At 43.7% G+C, this 25,000-nt stretch overlaps 1 protein-coding gene across 1 annotated transcript in view; it reads left to right on the top strand.

Annotated features, from left to right (window-relative positions):
* The window catches only part of ATRX (ATRX chromatin remodeler), a 536,186-nt gene that overhangs the window by 297,813 nt on the left and 213,373 nt on the right, over nt 1-25,000 (top strand). The window contains exon 9 of the mRNA XM_085859788.1: nt 2,971-6,218. Coding sequence (XP_085715914.1) covers nt 2,971-6,218 — 3,248 coding nt within the window. The remainder of the gene's footprint in view (nt 1-2,970; nt 6,219-25,000) is intronic.

Below are 25,000 nucleotides of genomic sequence, written 5' to 3'. Positions count from 1 at the left end.
CGATTATATAGTTCAGTCAAACACCACTCTCTCATGTGTTTACCTTCCAACCGATTTTGTGATCAGCTGAAACGCAATCCAGATGTAGTCAAAACTAATGGGAACTAGAATGGCAATCGGTAGAGAGCATACCTTCGCCAGGCTGAACAATTTACATTTTGTATCCCACTGCTAAGTAGCTTGTTCTTGTCACCTACCCAACTCGACCACCAAGTTTTGAAATGATCGGTCCACAACTCTTTGAAATATCGTGTGATACATTATGATGAATCGTTTTTGGCCCCATCTCTCAATGGCGAAGAATCACTAATTATTTAAAAGTTCTTGGATTTGGATCCATATCCCAATCTTCACCAAAATCGAATCAGTTTGTCTGGGCCATGCACTCAAACTGTCCACCAAATTTCGTCCGAATATGTCCATAACCTTTTGAGATATCCTGTTCAGACAGACAGACAACCAGACAGGTGTGAAAACATCTCCATCCACCTTCGGTGGTGGAGGTAATCAAAGATCAGTCCTGAGTGAGTAATAAATAGCCCCAAGTGGGCTGACTGTCATCTCTTGAGGTTGTCGCTCTGGGAATTATCACGGACATTAGACTGGAGTCAATTTGGGGGAGCCCCCCCCCCCCCCCGCGATCTGAAATGAAAAATCGAACACCGAGTGATCCTGCGAACGATCGAGTAGAAGGGCTGTTTCGGGTTTCAGAGAAATTGATTGGTAAATATGGAGTGAGTAGGGATCCAAAGTTTTAGGGGGTACTCACCCCCCCCCCTCCACGATCTGAAATCGAGAAATTGAAGCCAGAGCGATTGTGCGGGATACTGTCTTGTATTCATGTGTCAAGTTTCAGAACAATCAGTGGGGTGATGAGAGAGTAGTAGCAAAAATTGCAAAAAGTTAACAGACAGACGGACATTCTGACATCACGACCCATTATATAAGGCCATCTCTTGGAAATCGAGATGGGATGACCTTGTAATATCCCCTCTCCCCAAGGGGTTTCATCCTCGGACAAATGCCTTGTTCATGTGTACAAATAGTTTTTTGTGGAAAATCTTTCCCGGAAGTAAAAAAAAATATTATAAAACCGCAAACGCATCCAATTACCCTTTGAAACAGTCACGACTGCTGTTCAACATGAAACTCAAATGTCGGAAACTTACTAGCGGACCATCGAGTAGAAGGGCTGTGTTGGGTTTCAGAGCAATCGTTTGGTAAACAAGTAAAAAAAGATATATAATGTTATAGCCCCCCTCGGTTTAATAATTTTGCTGTACGGAGTTAAAGGGCGAGCCCATATTTATGTACATCTAAAATGGCCGCCAGTCTACCAGTCGGCCATCTTTGATCAGATCACAAAATGAAGTGAGGGGCACATGTATGCCATCATGTACTGTGCTTGTGACAAGTTTGAACAAAATCGTACCGTGCCCGTGCATGGTGTGAGAAATGGTTGGGGACACATTTTAAGTAACAAAATGACCGTCAGTAATTCTGAGGTCAACATTGAAATACAAATGAACATAAAATTTAGCATTGAAATTTATTTTTGATTATGATTTTACAAATTGTTTAAAATTTGAAGATTCAGTGCTGCTCAAGAAGAAGAATAATAAGAAGAATGCAGCGAGGCATGATGAGCACTGTCTTGTTTCCGGGATCAACGTCGTGATCAAATGAACATTGCGTTTTTCACTTTATATCATGTGATTTAACAAATTGTGTAAAATTTCAAGGATATTTGGTGCTGTTGCAAGAGTGGAAGTCAGTGAGGTCTGAAGGTCGATGATAAAACGTCACAGGTAAAATGGAAAAACACCAGCCCTGCACGCAAGAGAAAAAAGTTTGCAAGATAGACATAAATGTGTTCCTCACCTCTTTGTTCTTTTTTTTTTTTTTTTTTTGCACGTTCCATTGAGTCTGGGAGGTTGGCAATTCAAATTCTGGCCGAGTCATGCAAAAGAGTTTTAAAATGCTATGTGCTGCTTCCTTGCTTGATGCTAAACATTTAAATGGATAAGAACAAGGACAATCCCCATACGTTAGCATCCATGGGGAGGAGGAAATTTCTCTTTAGGAAATTCTCCACTGAGTGTGGTGAGAAATGCAGCACTATTGTGATGTCACTGGTGCCCAGAGTGCCCCTGGAAGAGACTGTACTTCTCCCAAGCACAATGGCCGTTTGTCTCGTCAAACTGTCATGTGTGCGTGTTCCTGTTTGTTCCACTACGAGCCTTAGTTCCTTGGCAAAAAAACACTTCATGAAAATATCCGCAATTGAGTGATGTTTTATCTCTACTCAGTAATTCAAATGAAAGTGAATGTAATGCAGATAGAATCGAGTGTTTGCATATTATATATGCATTTTTGCTTACCTGTTATAGGTTAAGGCATAAATTCAGAATTCTAAATTGTGTCGGTGCCATGGACGTCTCACCTGCTCTTTATTAAGCGACACTGTGGATCTTTAATGTCCAATAGCTAATGCCAGCTAGCAGGTCACGAGCTTCGTTTGAGATCATGCCTGGGCCGCACCAATCCAACAATTTGTCGTCGAGCTGAGAATCAAGCCAAAAGTAGACAGCTTGAATGCACGTGCGTCAGCATGGCACCATCCTATCTTACATGTTGCACGTATATGTTTGAAATATTGCACACAATGTCGGGTCGGAAATTAAGAGGACAAACGTTCATCAGATGACTGAGCTTTTCATTGATAACATGGAAGCTAACATTGTAACGATTCAGGAACCCAGCATTAAATGTGTATTGCTAAAATACATTGCAGTTGTGGGGGGGGGGGGGGTTATCCTTAAATTCTAACGGGTTTTGTAAAGGTTTGTAAAATGCAGTGTTTTTGAAATTGAAATTTGAAGGCTCGGATATCATATAAAGGTAGATTTAATTGTGATCAATGTATTGACACTGTTGCCTGCTTCTGTTTCTTTCTCTCTCATTTTGTAGATGGTGTGCTGAAGGGGGCAAGCTCATCTGTTGTGATTATTGCAACAATGCCTTTTGTCGGAGCTGCGTACAACGTAACTTTGGTCGAGCAGTGTTGCACACGGTCATATCAGAGACGGACCGTAAATGGCGCTGTTACGTGTGCGACCCTGAACCCCTACGACCACTCGTCGCAGCCTGCAAAGCGGCGTTCAAACGCAGCCAAGAAGATGTTCCTGGCAAGCGGCGCTCTTGCAAGCGCCGCGGCCGCACAGCTTGGCCGGGTGATGCCAATGACTGTGATGTTGAGGACGAGGATGGAAAAAGCAAGCAAAAAAATCGAGGTCTGCACCTGAAATGTGCCACAACAGGTCAAAAGGCATTGTTAAAATTTCCGCCACTCCATTCTGGTGCAGCAGATCACTACACTGATTTGGTGTTGCCCAGAGAGGCTTTTAAAAAGGCACAACGTTTGGCAGAAGCTAGTCAACGTCTGGCAGGCAGTTTTCTGGCATTCCTGTCTTCAGAACATGCTGACACTAGTGGTGGAAGCAGAAAAACACTCGCTGGTTTGCAGCGACTGCGAGCATTCCGCGCAGTTCTAATAGACCTTCGCAAAGCTCAGTCAGAGCTCCAAATAAGAGTTGAGGAGGAAATCCGGATACAAAAGGATAAAGAACAGGAATGGCTTGGCCAGGCAGTAGAGACTAAGAATAGCAAGACCAAGAAAGTGGAAAATACTGATGAGGGTAAATGTGTTGCTGCCATGGTGGAGAAACGAGAAGTAGATGTAGAAAATCTGAAGGATATCACAGGAAGGAGGAACAGGCTTGCAGAAAAAGCATTGAGCAACATGGAAGACGGTAAACCACCGGAAGATCTGGTCGAGGCTCAGGATCGAACGATGGACCTGAATGCAAATGAAAAAATTAACCAAAAGAGGAAGTTACGGTCAAATGAAGAAGATGATGAAGAAATATGCAAAGATGGTAATGAGGTTCACACAAAAGAAGTTGTAAAAGAAACTAGAAAGGGAAAGAAGTTGAAAGCTGAAGAGAAAATAAACATGGAAGACGATGATTTGGATACAATGCAAGAAATTGACGAGGTAGTTGAGCAGTTGCACAAAGGTGAATCTGAAATGACAAAGAAGGGTGAGAAAGACGTTGTCCATTCTGAGAGTAAGAATGAAAAGAAAAGAAAAGTGTCTCGGACAAATAAGAAAACGGCAGATGAAAAGGGGGAAGCAGAACAGAGAGATTTTGGAAAGCGAGATAGTCGGGTTTTGAAGAATAATGCCTCGGTGAATAAAGTGAAAGAACGTCATCAAAAAGATAAAGTTGGAGAGCTGTCTGAGAGAAGGACAGTCGAGGGAGATGATGGTAACGATGATGAAGAAATTAGTGAAGGGGTATTTGAGAAAGAAGAAGAAGAAGAAGAGGTGGAAAGTATGGAGGAATCAAAGGCTGATCAAATGGCAAAGTCTCGAAGAGGGTTGCGTTTAAAACGACAGCAGAGACTAAGGCAGCGAGATGGTGAGGAAGGAACTGATGATGATAAGAGTGATGATGTGGATAAAATCAATAAAGAGAAGGAAAAAGACGTATCATCAGATGGTCAGAACAGCACTGCCCACAAAAATAAGAAGGCACGGCAGAGAGGGAAGGTGCATGAGGATCAAGAGGGTGTAAATAGTGTCAAAAATGAAGAGCAAACTCATGCTGACAGTGATGGTGAGAATGAGGAAATGGAGCATTCAGAAGTCGCTGCAGAGATGTCCGAAGCGGATGAGAATGCATTGGTCGAAAGGAACAAAAATGGTGAGGATCAACCAAGCACCGGAGAGGATGATTTTGAAGATGAAGTGTCCAAAGACGCAGAGCCTCAGCAGCAGAAAGCTGGAGTTGCACAAGATGCGATAGAAAGTGGACATCGTCTGGAGTTGGTGGTTTCTCTCTGTCCCATCAAGGACAGTGCCGCCATTGCTGATGGCAGTGCCTCAATTGCAGTCGATGACAAAGAAATGCAGCTCAAGGGTAAGGATCAAGAATCCAAAAGGAGACAAAAAGAGGCTGAAAAAGATGGCAAGAGGGAATCCGAGGTTGAAGGAACAGAAGAAAAATCTGGGAACATATCACCCAAAGCAAATTTGCAGGAAACCATGTCTGAAGGCCAGGAAAATGGTGATGGGGAAGATGACAAAAGCAAGTGTGCAATAGTTCATAAAAAATGCAAAGCAGAGACTCCTGTCAAACGAAAAACCAAAGTAAAGTCAAAACTTGCAGGGAATTCTGAAGTCGAGGAGGAAAGTGGTTGTGAATCCGAAACCCGTCGGTTTTCCCCACGCCAGAAGACGACTCCTCTCCGTCGCTCTTCAGCGCGATCACGGCGATCATCTGGCCCAGAGTGTGAAGCAGATGGAACAAGCGAATCGGAAACTGGGAATGGCCATACAAAGGAGAAAGCAGACTGCAGTGAAAAGCCAGAAAGACAAAATACGCAGCAGGGCACTGTTTCTGAAGGCTCAGACGCCATTCATAAGGATCGTCCAAATGCGTCGGCTGAAACATCCGATTCAGATGAGATGCCAGATGTATTAAAGCAAGCTCGTCACAATTGTAGCACTTCATCAGGCTCTGAGGAATCTGCGGGTAAACCTCGCCGGCGTGGAATTAAACGCTTACGTGGCTCCCTCACCTCCAAACGGAAACGGAGAGCCTCTTCGGATTTGTCAGATACTAAAAATGTTAAAAAGAAGGGAAACCAAGTGCAGAAGCCCAGCAGCAAACGGAGACGTCAAGATGATGACGACACGGTTGTTCACTCGGATTCATCAAACTTTGATTCTGACCTGGAAAAAGAGATTGCAGGCTTATGCAGTTTGCCAGCAAATCGTAAGAGTAGAAAGAAAAAACAGCCGGAAGGCAATGAGGAGGTGAGTGAAGGAAGTTTACAGGAAAGTGATAATGGCACTTGTGATGATCCTTTAGGTGGTTTAGATCATTCAGAACCAGACTTGAGTGAATTGGTGGCCAAGGAGAAGCAGAATAAGGGAGAAGGACAGGGCAAAAAAGAGAAAAGGATGAAAAACAGGGACAAGGAAAAAGAAAACATGACGTCATCTGAGATATCTGACAAAGAGGATGAGACTGCAAAGAAAGGAGAAGATGGTGAGGATGACCAGCTGTCTTCGGATGACGAGTCGCAGCAGATTCGTCCCATCACAGAAAATGCTGAACATCCACAAGGCAACCTCATACAGTCATCAGGTGCTTATCAACACCCTAAATAAACTTCAAACATTCGTGGTTCTAAGTCGCGGGTTAAGTAAGCAAAAGTGGTGGGGGAGGGGGGTAAACTTATTTGGGAGTCTCCAGCTGTTATGCGCACCATCCACACGTTCATTTTGTTTGGAGAGAATGAGACGAATGTAATGGGGATATACTATCTCATGCAAACTTGAAATTTGAAAAGTTATTCGAGTAAATTTTCTGTGTGTAGTGCAGTTTCATTGAAATGAACAGATACCTTCAATACGCTGGTTGTACATCAAAGATTTGTTATACCATCATTCAGGGTGTGTACCTGTGTATAACGTACTTTTTGGCATACGTACTTCAGTGCAAGTCCATGTGGAGTTTAAGTCGAATTGGCTAATTTTCCTATTTTTCTTTCATTCATTCATAGATATGTTAATTTGGAGTTTTAGACAAAGCTAGATCAACTACCGTAGTTAGCAAAATTGTCAGTCAGAAAAATAGAGGTGTTAATTCCTCCCTGGCACTCACAATGCATCGGTGTCCACGTGTTTTGTGCATATTATTTGAACTACTTTCGACCTTTCGGGTAAATTAGGTTTTTAGGTCAGCTTGCTGACCTAATTTAACCGTTCGATGTCCTCAGATCCGTCTATTTGTCTGTCTGTCTGTCTGTCCGTCCGTCAACAATTTTTATTTTTCTATCTCCTCCCAGACGTCTTGGCCGATTGAGTTCTAACTTGACACGATGATAGTACTCGTTGCTCTCTATAGATCGTCTGAGCCCTTTTTTGCATTTTTCGCCTCGGGGTCAAGGTTACAGGGTCATCAAGTGCAAAATGACCGATTGGACGAATGGCCTATAAGGAAGCATCGGACGGCTTTCATGCATAATGGGTTTCATCAGGATTATTAAGAACATTTAATTCGACCAACTAATTCCTCGTTACCTCTGTCGTCCGGCCTTGTTTTTTGGGCAACATGAGGTCCGCTGACTTCAACACGGCTTCACGCGGTTATTTTAAGTTCAATTTAAATTCTGTTTTTAACTTTTCATAGTCGCGAAGGTTGATTAACACTCGGTTGCATCAAACTTTATGAAAATTGAATGTTTATATCCTCAGTCTGTGTGGAATGTATTGCAGCGAGGAAAAGCTTCCATGGCCTTCCCTCCGTTTCCATGCCATATAACGAGGCTGTCTTCAGTTCGAGTTGATTTCTGTTTTCACTTTTGGGATCTTCTGGTGTAGCTACACGTTTAATGAAGATAATTTTCGTGCAAATCCGCTCAGAAACACACTTTTCATGAGGAAAATTTATTCAATTCAAATAACCGTGAGATTCTGGAAGGGACACCACGTGCTTTCCGTTCACTGCTTCACCTCGTAACCTGTCCTCCTGAGGGGCTGCTTATTTGTAGCGTCTGTGAGATTAATGATTATATTTTAGATGGTTTAGGGATGTGCTCTACAATTATCTGAAAGAATTCCGGTGAAAAATGGACGTTTTAAGATTTTGTTAAAACGTTTCACCGGCGGCGAACTGGCTGGTCATGTGACGCCGCACAGACGTGCAGGCAGCGAGTGATTGAGCTTCTCGGTGGTCTGAGGGTCCTTTTTAGTTGGGGTCCAGCTCTGTCCTGGATACAGCCATTAAATGCACACACTTAGAGCATTTATTTCACGGCCATAAACGCAGGTTTGAAAATTGTATAATGATGTTGGGAATGATTCCTCGAATATGGAGATTTTTGCTTCGGGCGGCCTCATGCGTTTATTATAAATTCAATTTGAATTCTGTTTTCACTTTCCGTAGTCGCTAAGGTTGATTAACACTCGGTTGCATCAACTTTTGTATCTGAGCTGACCGACAAACCGGCTCGGGTGTATTATTCAACATGTTTATCATCATATGGAGAAACAAGATTTAAATAACTGCAAAATCATTTTGAGCAGCGTCTTAAACCATAGATAAGTCGATTCTGAGTACAAGTCGGGGTCTGCACTTCTGGAGGGAGCGGGGAGGCTGGGGGATGGGGAAAAGTGCCGACATAAGCGCCAGAGACGATGCACATAGAAATAGTCAATACTGTTTGTGTGTGCGTGTGCGCATGCGCATTTGTGTAATTCCACTTCCCTGGACCAATCTCCACCAAATTTTGCACATGTGCTGGGCATACCCAGGGCCAAGTCATGGGCACAACCCCCCACAAATATGTATGTATGTATGTATACGTACATACGTCTTAAAAATCAAAGGAAATTTTTAAAAATGACTTAAAAAAAGAAAAGAAATGACAAACTGGCCTCAAGCAAGGAAATATGAGGACATTTGGCCCAATGTTGCCATGGTGTATCCCCGGTTACTTTTTCCTACAGCTTTAAACATCAATCTTCTTGTAGTCCAGCGGCTAAGCCAAAAAATATGGCAGTATATTTCACTTTGTGGAGAAATTATGAAACTTTGCACACAGATTGGGGACCCCAGTCGGAACGTTTTTCGATTCGGACCCAACTCTGAAACGCCCCCTGGTGGCCGCCATCTTGAGTTTCAATATGGCCGCCTAAGATATGGCCGCCTAAACTGAATCGGATAGGAATGCAATTTCATTGGTTCACCCCCAATTTTCAGCCTCGAGGAATCCAGTGAAATCAAAGACAATGCACATCTGGTGTCCACCATCTTGGATTCCAAGATGGCCACCATGTTCAACATATTTTCTTGTAACCCTTAATCCAAATTACATAGGACTGCAACTTCAGCGGCCAACGTCATTTTTAGAGCACTGTCCGTCACAGGCACATAGGGATGTGCACTGGTGATTTGCTTTGTAGCATTTGCAGTTTCCTTTACAAATTTTCTTGCACTTGCAGCTCAGGAGCTCGTAGCATGCCTTAGATGCCTCGGGTAGTATGGTCCATATCACTGTCCATATCTCGCCATCCTTCTGCCAACCCCAATCAGCTGGAGGGGGAACAACTGGGTTGGAGACTAACGACTGACTCCAGATGTGACCTGCTTGAATTGTAGCTCTCCTTGTGTGTTGCAAGAGAGCCGATGCTGTTGGAGGTATATTCTCAATCTCCCTTGACCTCTTAGTGAACACGTAGCGCCGTGCAGCATCCATGCCCTGAAGTTCAGATGTACAGTCATACAACAACACAACAAATCGTTCCAGGATGTCCATGACAGTACTCGGCACCTCATCTGGCTGTGAACACAATGTCCCAAATGGTTCTGTAGAATCTGGATATGCCTGCCATGCCTGCCATGTAGACTTCTTTCCACGGTTTGCGAAGAAGGATACCGTATCGCAGCCAGTAAACGCATGGAAAAATGTCAGAGCCTTGGACTTCTCTGGTCCTATGTTAGCGACGATTTGGTGCACTGCGATGTGCCTGTAATTCTTACCAGTTCCAAAGGCAACCCAAAGTTCCTTGAGGCCAATGTTCAAGAAGTAAGCAATTGCAATCACCACTACATCAGTGTCCACAGTGCGGATCATCACTTTTGTATGTCCATGCCGAACTATGTCAATGACATGAACAAATATCCTCGAGTCTGCTTCCTCGTGTGAGCAAGGGGCAAGAGCTGCATTGATGGCGTCTTTGGAAGAGCACACAACTTTGTCATCCACAGTGCTGTAGATGAGCTTGTCACCTGCCATTTGGTAGTTCACACATTTCTGGGCAAGAAACAGGAATATCTCATGTTTGTTGTCGCTGTTTCGGAGAAAGCTTGGCCAGTTACCTGGAATTCGTTTTGAGGAAGTCACTCGGCGTCTTGTACCACAGCCCCTTTTCTCTCTCGTTGCGTTTTTCAAGCTGTCCGACCGATAGACATCCCAAACAATATCAATGCGACTAGCATTCCCCAGTTCCCTAACCACATATGGGACAAAGATATCTTGGGCATAATCTTCGAAGGTGGCACAGGTGCCAGGCTGTAGAAAGTGGACAACAGCAGGGCCATCAAGAACTTTAGCATCAACCACCAAGGCCGTACCATCATCAGTCATCACACCATTGAGACAGTCCAGAAGCTGATGCTTGTCACCTTTTCTCATCTGACCTCCACTTGCGAGTGACGGTGGACTAGACTGGTTTTCATGCCTGAAGAATGCATCGATATCCCCTTCTCTCTTTTGACTAGGAATGTACAACCTTGAGAACAGAGCTCTGTCATTCTTCAGCTCAGTCAACTTTCCTGCTGCCTTTGTTTTTTGCACACCAGGCTTGCTGAACACAACCAGTTTGTTGCAGAAAATGGTTTCTCCAATTGACTTCGAATTGTCTTGAAACGCTCTTCCACAAATTCATCATCGTTTGACTTTCCTCGCGCATTGACGTTCCTCATGGCTTTCACAACTTTTTCTGGCATGATGACTTTGGAATTGCGATTCAACAAGTCCATACTATCTTCCATGAAAGGGTTGCCCATTTCTTCAATTGTGACACCCAATGATCGTACATCTTCAACAAATTTCTGCTGGACGCTTTTCGTCTGTTCATGGTGGCGAGCAGGTGTCATGGATGCCCCGGCGTCGTCAAAACCATCCTCAAACTCTTCAACTTGTCTTGCTATTTCAGGTCCAGCAACCATCCATCTCCTAAACGCTCCAGGGTTTTCCGTGAGACCAACAGCTCCACGGTCCCCCTTAACGAGTGCATTAACCTGCTCGTGTGCTTGGTCCAACGAAATAGCCGAGAACGTTCGACCTGTCTTGTTTGAAGTGAATCCTCGATGCTTGAACTCACGATGGACATCCGGGCACTTATCCTGCAAATTGGACATGTCTCGCAGATGAACTGGTAGCCAGCGGGCATAGTTTGTATGGTCGAATGCGAAGAACCACGGTACTAAATCTACTTGTGATGCAATGTACATGTCAAAATCAGCCACTCGCAAGGACCTTATGAATTGGGAGATTGTCAGTTCAAAATCTAATACCGTCTGCCAAAAATGAAACTGGGTACTTATCAGACCTCCCGGCACACCACTCGGTGAACTCGATTGGGTCAGGTTCACCATCATGATGTTTTGTGCTTTCCGCCTGTTTAAAATCCGAATAGGCCTTTTGCTGTAACTGATACAAAGCTGCGGCGGTTACCTGATGTGCCCTGCGGGTTTTGGTCACATGAGATGCTCGAAGGAATCCTTCACAGGTGCCTGCACTCGCAATGTCAGCCTGTGCCAAAGCCTCTGTCCACCCGCTTCCATCAAGAATATTGACAATGGTCCTCCACGCAGCCATTTCTGTATGCAGCCCCCCTAGTACAATTACGTACTTGTCCTCACCATACAAGTCGGGAAACCGCCATTGGAGCTGTTTCCCCATGGCGTATAGTGGTTGATCCATTGTGAGGACTGGCGTCTGACCAGGATTGAGGAAATATGTTGTGGCAGCATTGTTGTTCATAATGTGCGAGATCATTGCCATGGTGTTGGACTTTTCTCGGAAGAGAGGGAGCAACGAAATGTTTGTCTTAGGATTCGGAGGTTCCTCTTGATTGGAAGCGTGGTAGGCTGCCCAGGATGGATAATCGGTTGCACCAAGCGTTTCCTTTTGGCAAAGCTCCATCTGTTGTTCCAACCACTTGTACTCTAATTTATGGTCCTTCTTCAGTCATTCATCTGTAGGTGACATGACAGGCCCATAAGAGATCGGAACATGAGCATCCCTTGGGAGAGGTTGTGCAGCAGGTACACTTGTGTACTCCCCTGGGAGTTGCTGAACGTATTTCGCCTGGCTTGATTCGTCATCAAACATGGAGGTGCCGAGGCGAGATAGACCAGAATTAGTCGCATCTGGATGCTGACAGAGGGAATGAGCAGTCTCGTGAAAGGAGTCTTTTGCCGAAATTTAGCTTGGGTTATGGTCTAAGTTATCAGCTTGTCCTGTGGTGAAAACGCCCTTCTGAAGCTGTGGTGGACAGACCACACCACCCTCTTCATACTGTTTGCAGAGACTATTTGCTACACCAGACGATAACCTCAGCAAACGATCATAGGAAATGCAGAGCCCCAAACCATGGAACCGATCCACAAGTTCACGCTTCCTAGTCTCTGAATGCATCTTTAAACCAACATAAATTGGGAGAGGTGTTTCCTGTGATCTGTTGTGTCGGACAGCAGAACGCTGATGTCTGGCATGTTTCACACTGTTAAAGACAAGCAGCTGGGCAATTGTTAATGCAGCATTTCGCTGGAGCATTGTCCGTTCCATTTGGTCCCTCAAGCAGCATGCTCACGAAGGCCAGCAGCACGTTTGGTTCAGATCTCACCTGTTCGTCGCAGTTTAATTTCCCATTGCAGACGTAAAAGTTTTCGAAAATATGCTTACGAACAATTGTTTCCGCTTTTGCCAAGCACATGATATTTGAATCAATGTCACAAGCTCTAACTACGCCTCTCCAATATCACGGTCAACTATGAATAGGATTTCGTGGCCATGCTTCGTGGCCGTCAGATGTGGACAGTTCTGCAAGAGTCTTTCCTTTAAGCGTGTTCTGTTTACTTGAACCTCAGGATCCATCCCAAGATCAACCAGACGTTGGTTGTATGTCTCAGCCAGGTCGGCTAATCGGAAGACAGGAGCAGTGTCTTCCGAATTACTGGCTTCTTCTATGTGAGCTAGAAGTTCTGCCAGTGCTATACTATGAAATGAGGAAGTGGGCGATTCATCACAGGATTTTTGTGCAGCCCTCGCATCATGAAACAGTTTTGTCTTACAGGCTTTGTGATACTTGACCTCTAGAGCCACCAGATCCCCACCAGCAAATTTTCTGAGCAAACACGAGTCCCTAAGTTGAATCGCATATTGTCTTACAGTATTGTCAATCGTGAAGGTTGATGCAGAATAGAGTTCATCTTCACTACTGTCACAGAACAGACACATGTACTTTTTGCCTGTGGTACGCTTATCTGCACTCATTCTCCTAGTTTTTGTGGGAGATGCTTCAGGTTCATCGTCACAGGCTACCTTACACTTTTTCCATCTATCTCACTTCAGTTCACAATATTCATTTTTACAAAGTTTATGCCAGCAATCCTGATGTGCACGTAGTGTTTGCTCAATGCCAGTCCCATCATCGAGATTAATGAAATCAATTTTCATTGGGTTGTAGTCAGCATCCTTAGCGTTATTTAGGTCTTGGGCGCGTGTCCGGTATCCCATTCCTTTCGTAAGCCGCTTTCCCCTGTCAGGTACAACAAGGGGGTCCTGGGTTTTCCTTTGGCAAAGGACACAGATGCTCCAGTTGAAGTCAGGTGTTCCTCCTGCCTTTGATGATCTGTCTGTTGATGCTGAAGGAACGATCTTGAATGACCTGGACATGGTTTTCCACCTGAAAAGAAAACATGCGTTAATACAATAATGATATCGAACTTTGATGTCTGCTGTTTTAACCTAAACTAATGCAAACAGATGGCAGCACTGAAATAATATGGAGTGCCAAGTAAAATCATATGGGGTGCTAAGTAAAATATTTTGGGGTGCTTACTGATCACCTGTTCACCCAAATTGTCATCTTCCACACGGGTTACAAAAATAACTTTTCTATCTAATCTTGTTCCGAACTTATTTATGCAGAATCATGTCGTTTGATACATGACAGCCATTTTGGAATTCAAGATGGCGGATCCCAGATAAGCATGATAGTGAGTTCACTCGATTCCTTGACCTGAAAATGGGGCTTAGCCGCTGATAGCATTTTTTTTATCAAATTTGGTTTAAGAGTTGTTGGAATATATGTCTAACATGGCCATCTGGGAATCCAAGATGGCTGACATTAGATATGCATGATATTGATATCACTGAATTCATTGACCCTGAAAATGGGGGGTAGCCACTGCATTCGTATTTCTATCTGCTTTAGTTTCGAAGTTATAGGCAAATATATATCAAATGTGGTGGCCATATTGAAACTCAAGATGGCGGCCACCAGGAGGCGTTTCAGAGTTGGGTCCGAATCGAAAAAATGTTCCTACTGGGGTCCTCCACCTATCTGCAAAGTTTCATAATTTCTCCACAAAGTGAAATATTTTTCGACTTAGCCGCTGGACTATTGATGGTTTACTGAAGTCTAAATAACCCGATCTTGATTGGGTGACCCAACTTGGATTATATCACTGCACTGCGTATGGTCTTGGATTACACATACAAAAATGTACACTTCTCTTTTTTTGCTGCATTTTTTCTTGAGTTTTTATTTACGTGCTTTTCTCATAATCTTTATGCGATGGCAAAATTCTCAATCTTTTGAACATCCTGTAAAACTGAATGCAGCCATATAATTTGCTTGTCCTTCCAAGGTTCATGATGTATTTATGATGAACACATGTGGAGTGCTTGGGTAGACGAAATGCTACACGTGAGCTCAATCTGCCTGCTGGAAAGTTAACACCCAACCTCATTATGGCCTTTGGATGTTGGACCGCATGTCGCCAACAATGCCAAAGCTAATCGTTTCTTGCCCAGCGATCCGCAGCTGCTCAGGATTCTGCACATGGAGCTCTTTCTGAGAACATTGGCATAAGTTACACAAACGATTTTTCCTTCTACCTCACATCCGAACTGTTGAGTGTCCCATTTTAGAGTGGATTTTTGCTTCCATAGCTGGCAAGCACACAAGTTTCGGCAAAATGAGGTTGGTGATGCTTTAACTAATTGATTATCCCATCAATGTCCTCTTTACAGCAGTGGTGAACAAAATCTTTGTTTATTTATTTTTTCTTTGAGCAAAACAAAGAAGTTTAGGAAACAGCTTCGCTAATTAATACGTTTACAATTGTAATGCAATTATTGAAGTTTTTGCTTTTGCTTATGGGGAGTTTAAATTTGGAGAAAAAGTTGATGGGTGTGTTTTGTTTAAAATAAATAAACCTTTTCTGTTTTTTTTTTTTTTAACCTTCACTTAGGATCATGTCTGATGTAATTAAAAATGTTGAGTTTCAAATCAAATGAAATGGTTAATGCTTGTACTTTAAGTTTGGTCTATCAAGTGTTAAGAGATTCTCTTTGTTGTCGACTTGCTCATTAGTGCCTACAGAAGAATAGCAAAAAAGGGAGGGCGAGTGCAAGCATGGTCGTCGAGACGCTGATGTCTGCAAGCATTGGGTTTCTCACTGCAAATCAATCATATGGACATGCTCTTTGCGGGGGATAATTGGTTCGAGATTGGTCCTCCCGATCCTGTGGCACGGCTCTTCCTTGCGGAAAGCAAAGCAGTTGTTCGTTTCTTGGTTTTCTTTTTGTTATTTTCCTTGCTATTGCTATTTGCTGACCTTTTGACAAAGGAGAACACTTTCTGGCCTGTGACGAAATTCTCAGCGAAAAGGAAAATTGAAAAAAAGAAAATGGAAAGTAAATGATGCAGGTGCGTTGGATAATTTGATTTTATGACGGAAACCTCAGGCTTCAAGTCCGACCCTTCTGGCAATCTTTGGAGAAAATATTACATCTGGTCCTGTAAAAGAAGATAAACATTTGCATAAGGTTCTCTGGCTATGTTGACATTGCATGTCTGTTGGCAAAGGAAGAAGCTGAGAGTGTACAAAATGGTTTGTTCGTTCACATTGAATTTGCAAGTGTTCAGTCTCACCTGTTTATTCGCTGACCAAATTTGCCTGACTTTAATATTAAAAGCGTTAAGCTGAGCAAACGATAGCACCTTTATCAGAAGGTCGAGAGAGAGAGCAAAAGCAAGGATACAGTCTTTTTCAAGTGCTATGAACTTTGTTTATTCTCCTCCTGCCAGTTGGCACATAAGGCTGCCAAGTGAGTTCGTTACCTGGGGGTTACAGTCCTGACTGGGTCGCCACTCTGTCACAGTATACTTGACTAATTTATTCAAGGTGCTGGTGCCAGCTCGCCTACTCTTCGCAAACCATACCATGGGATCTATATTGTCTACGAATTAATGCAGGCAGACCGAACGCTGTTTCGAGTCCATCAGATAGACTCCATCCAAGGCACGGCGCACACATCTACGATTTTGCCTGCTTGTAAAACAACAGGATGACAGTTTATAGCTGGGCCGAGATTCAAACGCAGGCAAGACGGCTCAATGGTGATTGCTATGGCCTTTGGACATTTTAAAAAAAAATCCACATTTTGAAATTATAATGAGGGGTTTCCTTGTTCTTTGCAGCAAAGGTTTTTCATCACATGAGCAAAGCTCATAAAGAATGCTGAAAAATGTATCAAGTGAAGACAGGCTCTGAATGTCTTTTAAAATATAAGATAAATAAATATACATGAGCATATAGTGTATGCAAAAACTCACGGATATTCCCTGGTCTGATGCATTTATTACCGCAAAGCAGTAATGTGTTTGGATTTTTGTGTAAATGCTTTGCCCCTGAATAAGTCGTATGAAAAGCACTTTGGCTCGACGATAATACTGTATCGACACGTCTGCAGTAAAGAGGTACCGTTTAAAAGTATGTAGTTGCTTTAGTAATAATACGCCTTTTTGGTCCACCAATGCTTTTCATGCAGGCCAAATGATCTCGTGTTTGAGAATACTTTTTGGTGATGGTTTTGAGAGATTTTTCCCATTTGTCATGAATAGTCTCCTTCCTTTCCGACTGTTTCGATGTTTTGGTGGCGATTAATTTATATACTTGGGACAATCCAAAAAGTGTTCTGCTGAGGGTGAGTGCATACCTTTCAGACCATGAACGTTTTAATCATGCTCCTTTGCAGAAAAGTCATGTCAGATTCAATTTTGAATGACTCATGACTATCCATGGAAAATTGCCTTTTGTTATATTTACAAAGTCGAGGCTCGTGGAAGAGCTGGAACAGAACGGATCAGGGTGCAACAGAACAAAAGGAACAGCAGAAAGAGGGGAGAACCACCAACAGCAGGGTTGAGGAACAAAATAGAGGGAGATATAGAGCAATAAGGGATGCAGTGGGGTGGACAAGATAGACATGGAAGGAAACTCTCAGGAAGAAAAAAAAATGGAAATTTGGAAAGAGGTGGTTTTGGGGGTTCAACTGGGGTAGAAAGATCATGGTTATGGACGGGGGATTATCTGAGATGGTGGTGAACAACTGTATTGAACACTTCGAGGTAAGAATGGATTGAAGAGAATATGGAAGTTGGTTCCAGAGGGAGGGGGAAAAAATGAGGACAAGTGGAGGTGAATGGTGCTTCTGGATTTTGGGACTTTCATCAGAAGGAGGTTGATTACAGAGGAGTCCAAAGTGAAACCCTGCTGGGCCGGTTACTTTGAGCGGCTGTACCAGGCTGATCCACCAGCTGTTAAGTTGGATGTCAAGGGTGTTATTATCCCTATTGCTGACCCTCCAATCAACTGTGATCCACCTTCGCTTGTGGAAACACAGGCTGTGGTGAACCGGTTGAAATGGGGTAAAGCTCGTGGGATATGTGGCATCCAAACCGAACTTCTCAAGGCTGGTGGAAATGCTGCACTCGTTTTGTTGCATGCAGTTCTGTGCTCTGCATGGAACACAGGCATCATCCCAACTGACTAGAAGAGAGGCCTAGTTGTCCATCTCTGGAAAGGGAAGGGTGATCGCCAAGACTGCAACAACTACCGAGGGGTGACGCTGCTCTCGGTGCTGGGCAAGGACTTTGCTCGGAGAATTCTTGATAGGGTTCGCCACCATCTGCTTGAGCACCAGCGTCCACATCGTCCAGCAGCGTAGTCTGATATTTCAGATCAATTGTTCAAATTTGCATAAAAGCACCAAAATTGGTACACCTGTAGAATAATGTATTCCGAACAATTCAAGATATGGAGCCACCCAAAATTGTGCCTTGATCAGCCAAAATTTGAACAATTGGTTTGCTATGCTGCAGTACTAAGAGCAGTCAGGCTTTACACCAAAGAGGTCAACGATTGACCGTATCCTTGCTCTTTGGGTCCTCACCGAACGCAAACGAGAGTTTTGGCAGGGGCTGCTTGCAGAATATGTTGATCTCTGAAAAGCGTTTGATTCAGTGAATCGGCATGCCCTCTGGAGGATTCTTGGTCTTAATGGGGTGCCACCAAAACTGATCAATCTGATGTCTGAGCTTTACTCTGGTACTGAGAGGGCTGTGAGATGTGGTTATACCATCTCTGACTTATTTTGCGGTTGTTTCTGGAGTTTGTCAGGGGTGTGTACTGGCCCCCGTACTTTTCGGCACTTGTATGGACTGGATTCTGGGGAGGATGTCAGAGATCAAGCTGCGGTGCATCGTTTGGGAATGTCAAGATCTCTGACTTTGATTTCACAAATGATGCAGTCATTTTTGTGGAGACTTTAGATGTCCTTTTGGGGGCCCTCGAGGTGCTGAATGAGGAGTCGGAGCCGCTGTGATTACGGGTTTCCTGGGTCAAAACTAAGATCCAGGCTTGCAATGACGTCTTGGACGCTGATGTCCTGTCTGTACCTGTTTGTGGCGAGGATGTTGAGGTCACGGGGAGATTCACTTACCTAGGCAGGGATATTCATGTCTCTGCTGGCTGTGAGCCAGAGGTCAACAGACGTGTGGGTAGGGCCTGGGGAGTCATGGATTCACTGGATCAGCGGTGTGGCGCTGCCGGTACCTGTGCGGGAGGACGAAAGTCCGAGTCGTCAGGTCCTTGGTGCTTCCAGTCTTGCTCTTCGGATGAGAGACTTGGACTCTGACCAGGGATCTGAGACGGAGATTTAATTCCTTTGGTGCCAGGTCTCTTTGGAGAATCCTTGGCTATCGCTGGTTGGACTTTGTGTCCAACGAGCGGTTGCTGAGAGAGACTCAAATGAGATGTGTTACTTGCGTAGTTCGTGAGCGTCAGCTGCGGCTGTATGGACATGTGGCTCGTTTTCCTGACACTGATCCTGCTCACCAGATTCTCTCTGCGAGGGAACCTCGTGAGTGGAGGAGGCCAATGGACCAACCAAGTGCCTCGTGGTTGCAGCAGGTTGATCAGCATCTCAAGGAGATGGGGATGGGCCAGGCATCAGCCTGAGGGATGGCCAGATGGAGGCCCCTGTGCAGTACCGGTGGAAAGTGGATGCAGCGACGTGCTTCTCTGGCGGATGCTCCCACACCTGACCTGACCCGAGGTTGATTGTAGACTGTATGTGCTCTGTAGAAACCTTGGAGTGGTGAGGGGGGGAAGACAAATCATGCAAAGAGCAGAAGGTGCAAGACCAGAAAGGAGTTGGTCCAAGACAGAGAGAATTTGTGCAAAACTCCCATCCATGACTATATGCTGCAGTGAAGGATCCACTGCTGGGCCTAGTGGGGCTAGCGCCCCCACTTAACTTTTGTGGTACAGCCAAATTACCCACCGACATCCCCCTCTCCAAATTTCTCTCAAAATGTCAAGCATCCATCCAGCCAATTATTATATTTGCAGCATCACCAGAAGCCCAACTGTTCCAAATGTTTTTATACCCGGCAGCCAAGCTGCCATACGCAAGAACGGAACAGAGTAACCCGCATTTCATTTTTATCAGACACTGTTCTCAAACGTTATAATTGCATACATTTGAGGTGATGGAGAGACAGATTAAAAAGAAACAAACACAGGGCACGGCCAGTAAAAGCAGCAAAACAAGAACAAAAGAGATTTAGTAGTACGTGGATAGACCATCATTCCATTTCTGTGTTGTAAGAGTTCTTTTTTTTTTGGTCATGTGATCCAAGAAGGAAATGTTGCTCGACTCTAGTTCTTGCAATTACGCTGTATATTGTCAAGGTCTTTGCATGAAATGATGAGTGTGATTGTTTTGAAGTGACTTACCATGGACTACAAAGCTAAATATGAGGTTCCTTGCATTAATTCCAGTTGATACACGTGTGTGATCTGATTGAATGCTAGTTAAGACGTGGCACACCTTAGAAATATGGAAACCAAAATACTAATTGGTAATCGCAGATGTTCTTGGATCTGTCGCGGTGAAGTGGTTGGAGGATCTTTATCCCCACACTTTTTGAAAAAAAAACAAGACATTGTAATCGGCTATATCTATCCGTCTGTCTGTCACACTATCTCCACCGGAGACGGTTGTGCAGAAATTCACCAAACTTGGTAGTTATAATCACCATATGGCACGAAGGTGCAACAGCAGTCATTTTTCCCAACACCTCCTCCCGACCCCCTGGGCGGGGTCAAAAGGTCAAATACCAAAAAATGCAATTCCAGGCACATTTTATAACATTTTAAAATAAAACTTTGTTTTTGCACTCAACATTGGGGGACACATGAAATATGTAACATTTTTATTGATTCAACCCCAGGTTCATGCCCCCAGGGGGTTGGGTCATGGGGTCACGATGTCAAAACGGGGAAAAAAATTTAAGTCTAAATTTGATATTGGGTCATTCCTTGTGGAACTTTTGCCATCTTTCAACTTTGCTTTGGGTGGGAAGCGTGGGGATTTATGATGGCGTGCCATCGACTTCACTCTTGCTTGAATTGCTTTTATGGCCAATAAAAAACATACAAACTTCCATGCATAAGGAAGTAATTTTGCTGAATATATAAGCCAGAGCATGGTTGTACACCAGCGTGAATGCCACCTCCTACGACATCCTGTAAAAAAAATACAAACTGGCATCTTTGCTTTTCTCATGTCAGGAGAATAATAATTAGGGTTTTCTCGTGTAATTTGTTGAACGCACATTATTGTGGAAATTAATTACTGAAGAACACTAACTTGCTCATTCAAGTTTATTTTATTAGAACTGATTGCATACGCTTTGCTCATAAAGCTGAATCATGTTTGAAAATACAGCAATGTAATTGCATCATAATAATGTAATATCATGATTAGCAATAAACTTACACCAACATACTTTGGGCAGTTTTACCACTTCCATGGGAAAAAGGATTGTGGAGGCTTTTTCTGGAGGGGGGGGGCATTTTCTTCAAACGACCTTTATTAAACCCACCAACTGGATGGGCCGATCAGTCGGCCGTCCACTCTAATTTATTTTGAAAAAATGAATTCAAATTCACAAATGACATCATAGTTTGATTCACAAATGATTCAGCTTTTACCAGGCAGGGCAGTGACAGCTGTGATTGCATAGCAATTGATTTCTCTCAACAATCCTTTCTCAAATTTGCAATAATCCTCATCCAGTAATGCTGTTAAATTTATTATATATTTGATATATTAGTGTGGTTTAGCTCACTACGCTCGCTGACCCACATCGTTGTAGAGATTTACGTTCCAGATTTGCTGTGTTGTCATGATTCACACCAATCATAATAGAAACATTTATGCTCTCCAAGTTTTATGTTTAATATTGGTGATATGATATTTATTTGAAATTTATTTGTGATCTGTAATAATTGTCAATTGTCTAAGCTGTCTAATCTGTCTGAAGGGTGTCAGGGGTCTAAATGGTGTTAAGGTCTGAGGGATGTAAAGGGTCCCTGGGGTCTTTTTGGTCCTTGGGTTCCTCGGTGACTTTTGGGTCTTTTGGGTTCCTCGGGGACTTTTGGGTCCTTGGGGACTTTCGGGTCAACTGGAACTTTTTGGTCCGAGGGTCTTTGATCTATAAGGATCTTCAGGGCATTTTGGGGGTCTTTTGGGTCTTCAAGGGTTTTTTGGATCTTTGGCGTCATTAAGGGATTTTGGGTCTTTGGGGTCTTTTCGGTCTTTGGATCTTTTTGGTTCTTCGGGGTCTTCTGGGTATTTTGTCGTTGGCGTCGTTAAGGTTTTTGGGGGTATTTTGGGTCTTTGCCATCTCTTGGGTGATTGGGGGAGGGGTGGGGTGGTGGTCTTTTGAGTCCTCTGGGTACTTTTGTTTAAGTATTTCAGGTTACATTTGTGGGTGACATCAGGTCAGCTGTTCAAACAATGGGTGAAGAGCGTACGTATATACATACATACTACATACATACATACATACATACATACAGTGCATACATCACAAACACCTGTTCCGTTGTGTACGCTACATGGCCAAAACTATGCAGACACCCCTTCCAATTTGTGGATTTGGCTATTTCAGCCACACCCATTGCTGACAGGTGTATAAAATCAAGTACACAGCCATGCAATCTCCATATACGTACATTGGCAGTATAATGAGCCGTACTGAAGAGCTCAGTGACTTTCAACGTGGCACTGTCATGCGATGCCACCTTTACAGCAAGTCAGTTCATCAAATTTCTGCCCTATTAGAGCTGCCCAGGTCAACTGTAAATGCTGTTATTGTGAAGTGGAAACATCTAGGAGCAACAACAGCTCAGCCACGAAGTGGTAGGCCATACAAGCTTACAGAACGGGACCGCCGAGTGCTGAAGTGCGGAGCACAGAAAAATCGTTTGTCGTCGGTTGCAGCACTCACTACCGAGTTCCAAACTGACTCTGGTAGCAACGTCAGCACAAGCACTGTTTGGTGAGAGCTTCATGAAATGGGTTTCCATGGCCGAGCAGCCGCACACAAACCTAAGATCACCCTGCGTAATGCCAAGCGTCAGTTGGAGTGGTGTAAAGCTCACCGCCATTGGACTCTGGTGCAGTGGAAACGTGTTTTCTGGAGTGATCAATGGTTCTTCACCATCTGGCAGTTCAACGGAAGAATCTGAGTTTGGCGGATGCCAGGAGAACGTTACCTGCCTGAATGCATAGTGCCAATTGTAAAGTTTGGTGGAGGAGGAATCATGGTCTGGGTCTGTTTTTCATGGTTCAGGCTTGGCCTCTTAGTTTCAGTGAAGGGAAATCTTAACACTACAGCATACAATGACATTCTAGATGATTCTGTGCTTCCAATTTTGTGGGAACAGTTTGAGGAAGGTCCTTTCCTGTTTCAGCATGACAATGCTCCCATGCACAAAGTGAAGTCCATACGGAAATGGTTTGTCGAGATCGGTGTGGAAGATCTTTACTGGCATGCACAGAGCCCTTACCTCAACCTCATCAAACACCTTTGGGATGAATTGGAACGCTGACTGCGAGCCAGACCTAATCGCCCAACATCAGTGCCCAACCTCACTAATGCTCTTGTGACTTAATGGAAACAAATCCCCGCAGCAATGTTCCAACATCGAGTGGATAGCCTTCCCAGAAGAGTGGAGGCTGTTATAGCAGCAAAGGAGGGACTAACTCCATATTGATGCCCATGATTTTGTAATGAGATGTTGGACGAGCAGGTGTCCACATACTTTTAGGTGTGTGTGTGTGTGTGTGTGTGTGTGTGTGTGTGTGTGTGTGTGTGTGTGTGTGTGTGTGTGTGTGTGCACGCACGCGCACACACACGCACACACGCACACACACACACACACACACACACACACACACACACACACACACACACACACACACACACACACACACACACACACACACACACACACACACACACACACACACACACACACACACACACACTGCCTATAGGAAGTCCACAACCCCTTTCAAAATTTTCACATTTTGTTGCCTTATAACCTGGAATTAAATTGCATTAAATCTGACTTTTTCCATCTTTATTTACACATCATAACTCACAACTTCCAAGTGAAGATCAAATTCTACAAATTTCAGAAAATTGATTAAAAATTCATAACTAAAATGTCTTCATTGGATAAGTGTCCACTCCCCTTATAATATAAAATGTAAATCAGCTCAGGTATAACCAATCACCTTCAAAATCACACACCAAGTTAATTTGCTTCCACGTGTGTTAAATTGTAGTGATTCTGATTATTTCAGAATAAAATCAGCTGTTCCTGCATAGTGTAGTAGATAGTAGAAAAATCGTGCAAATTATGATACAAGCATCAAATTTGGCATTTCTGTTCTGCAGGGCTTTCTGATCAAATCTGCCCAATTGGCCATTTGAAAATCCAAATTTTGAAAAATTTGAAAAAAAAAAACTTTAAAAATTTGAAGTCACAGCTGGCTGAAATTCTTGAAGCGCAAGTGAACATCCCATACAGAGAACCAAGGGGAGATGCAGTCATTGATGGCTCAGCACTTATCAATGCCCTTCCTCCACACACTTCAAAGATATTTGATGACTATGCTAAGGAAGACATCATCCCAAAGGTGGAATCCTATGGTGCCAGGTACGAGAGGGTGGACGTAGTGTTTGATGTGTACAAGAAGTCAAGTCTGAGGTCTGAGGCAAGGTCGTAAAGGGGGCAAGGAATCAGAAGAAGAGTGACAGGAACCAGTAAGACCCCAAGTAACTGGAGAAGCTTTCTTCGAGATGACAGCATCAAGACTGAGCTGTTTCACTTCCTTGTGGAAAAGATGTGTGAAGCACAGACGACAAGCACAGTCATTGTCACAAAAGGAGAAGATGCCATTAGCAACACAAGGAAGTCACTGGATGCTGTGTCTCCATGTTGTCATGAAGAAGCTGACACTCAAATATTTGTACATGCCAGGGATGCAACGACGGACGGTAGCAAGTCCATTATCATTAAGGCTAATGACACAGACGTACTAGTCACAGCAATATCTGTACTGCCATCCTTACAGGAACGAGGTCTTGAACATGTGGAATGCCTTTGGCCAAGGAGCCAAGGCGTGATGGATTCCAGTGCATGAGGTAGTTTCTGCAAATAGGGCCTGAGAAAGCTGGAGGGATCCCATACTTCCATGCGTTCACTGGATGTGACGTCGTGTCTGCCTTCCACGGTAAAGGGAAGAAAACTGCATGGCAGACTTGGAACGTCTTTGATGATGTTTCTGAAACATTCACCAATCTCAACCAGCATCCAACATTGATTCGTAATCTTGACTTTTTTGAAGTTTTTTTTTTTTTTCAAATTCTTCAAAATTTGGATTTTCAAATGGCCAATCAGGCAGATTTGATTAGAAT

This window comes from Eptatretus burgeri, chromosome 16 (assembly GCF_056783735.1).
Source record: "Eptatretus burgeri isolate ZD-2024b chromosome 16, Ebu_testis_v1, whole genome shotgun sequence".
Taxonomy (NCBI): Eukaryota; Metazoa; Chordata; class Myxini; order Myxiniformes; family Myxinidae; genus Eptatretus; species Eptatretus burgeri.
Note: the sequence above shows the minus strand (reverse complement) of the source record. Positions and strands in the feature narration are given on the sequence as shown.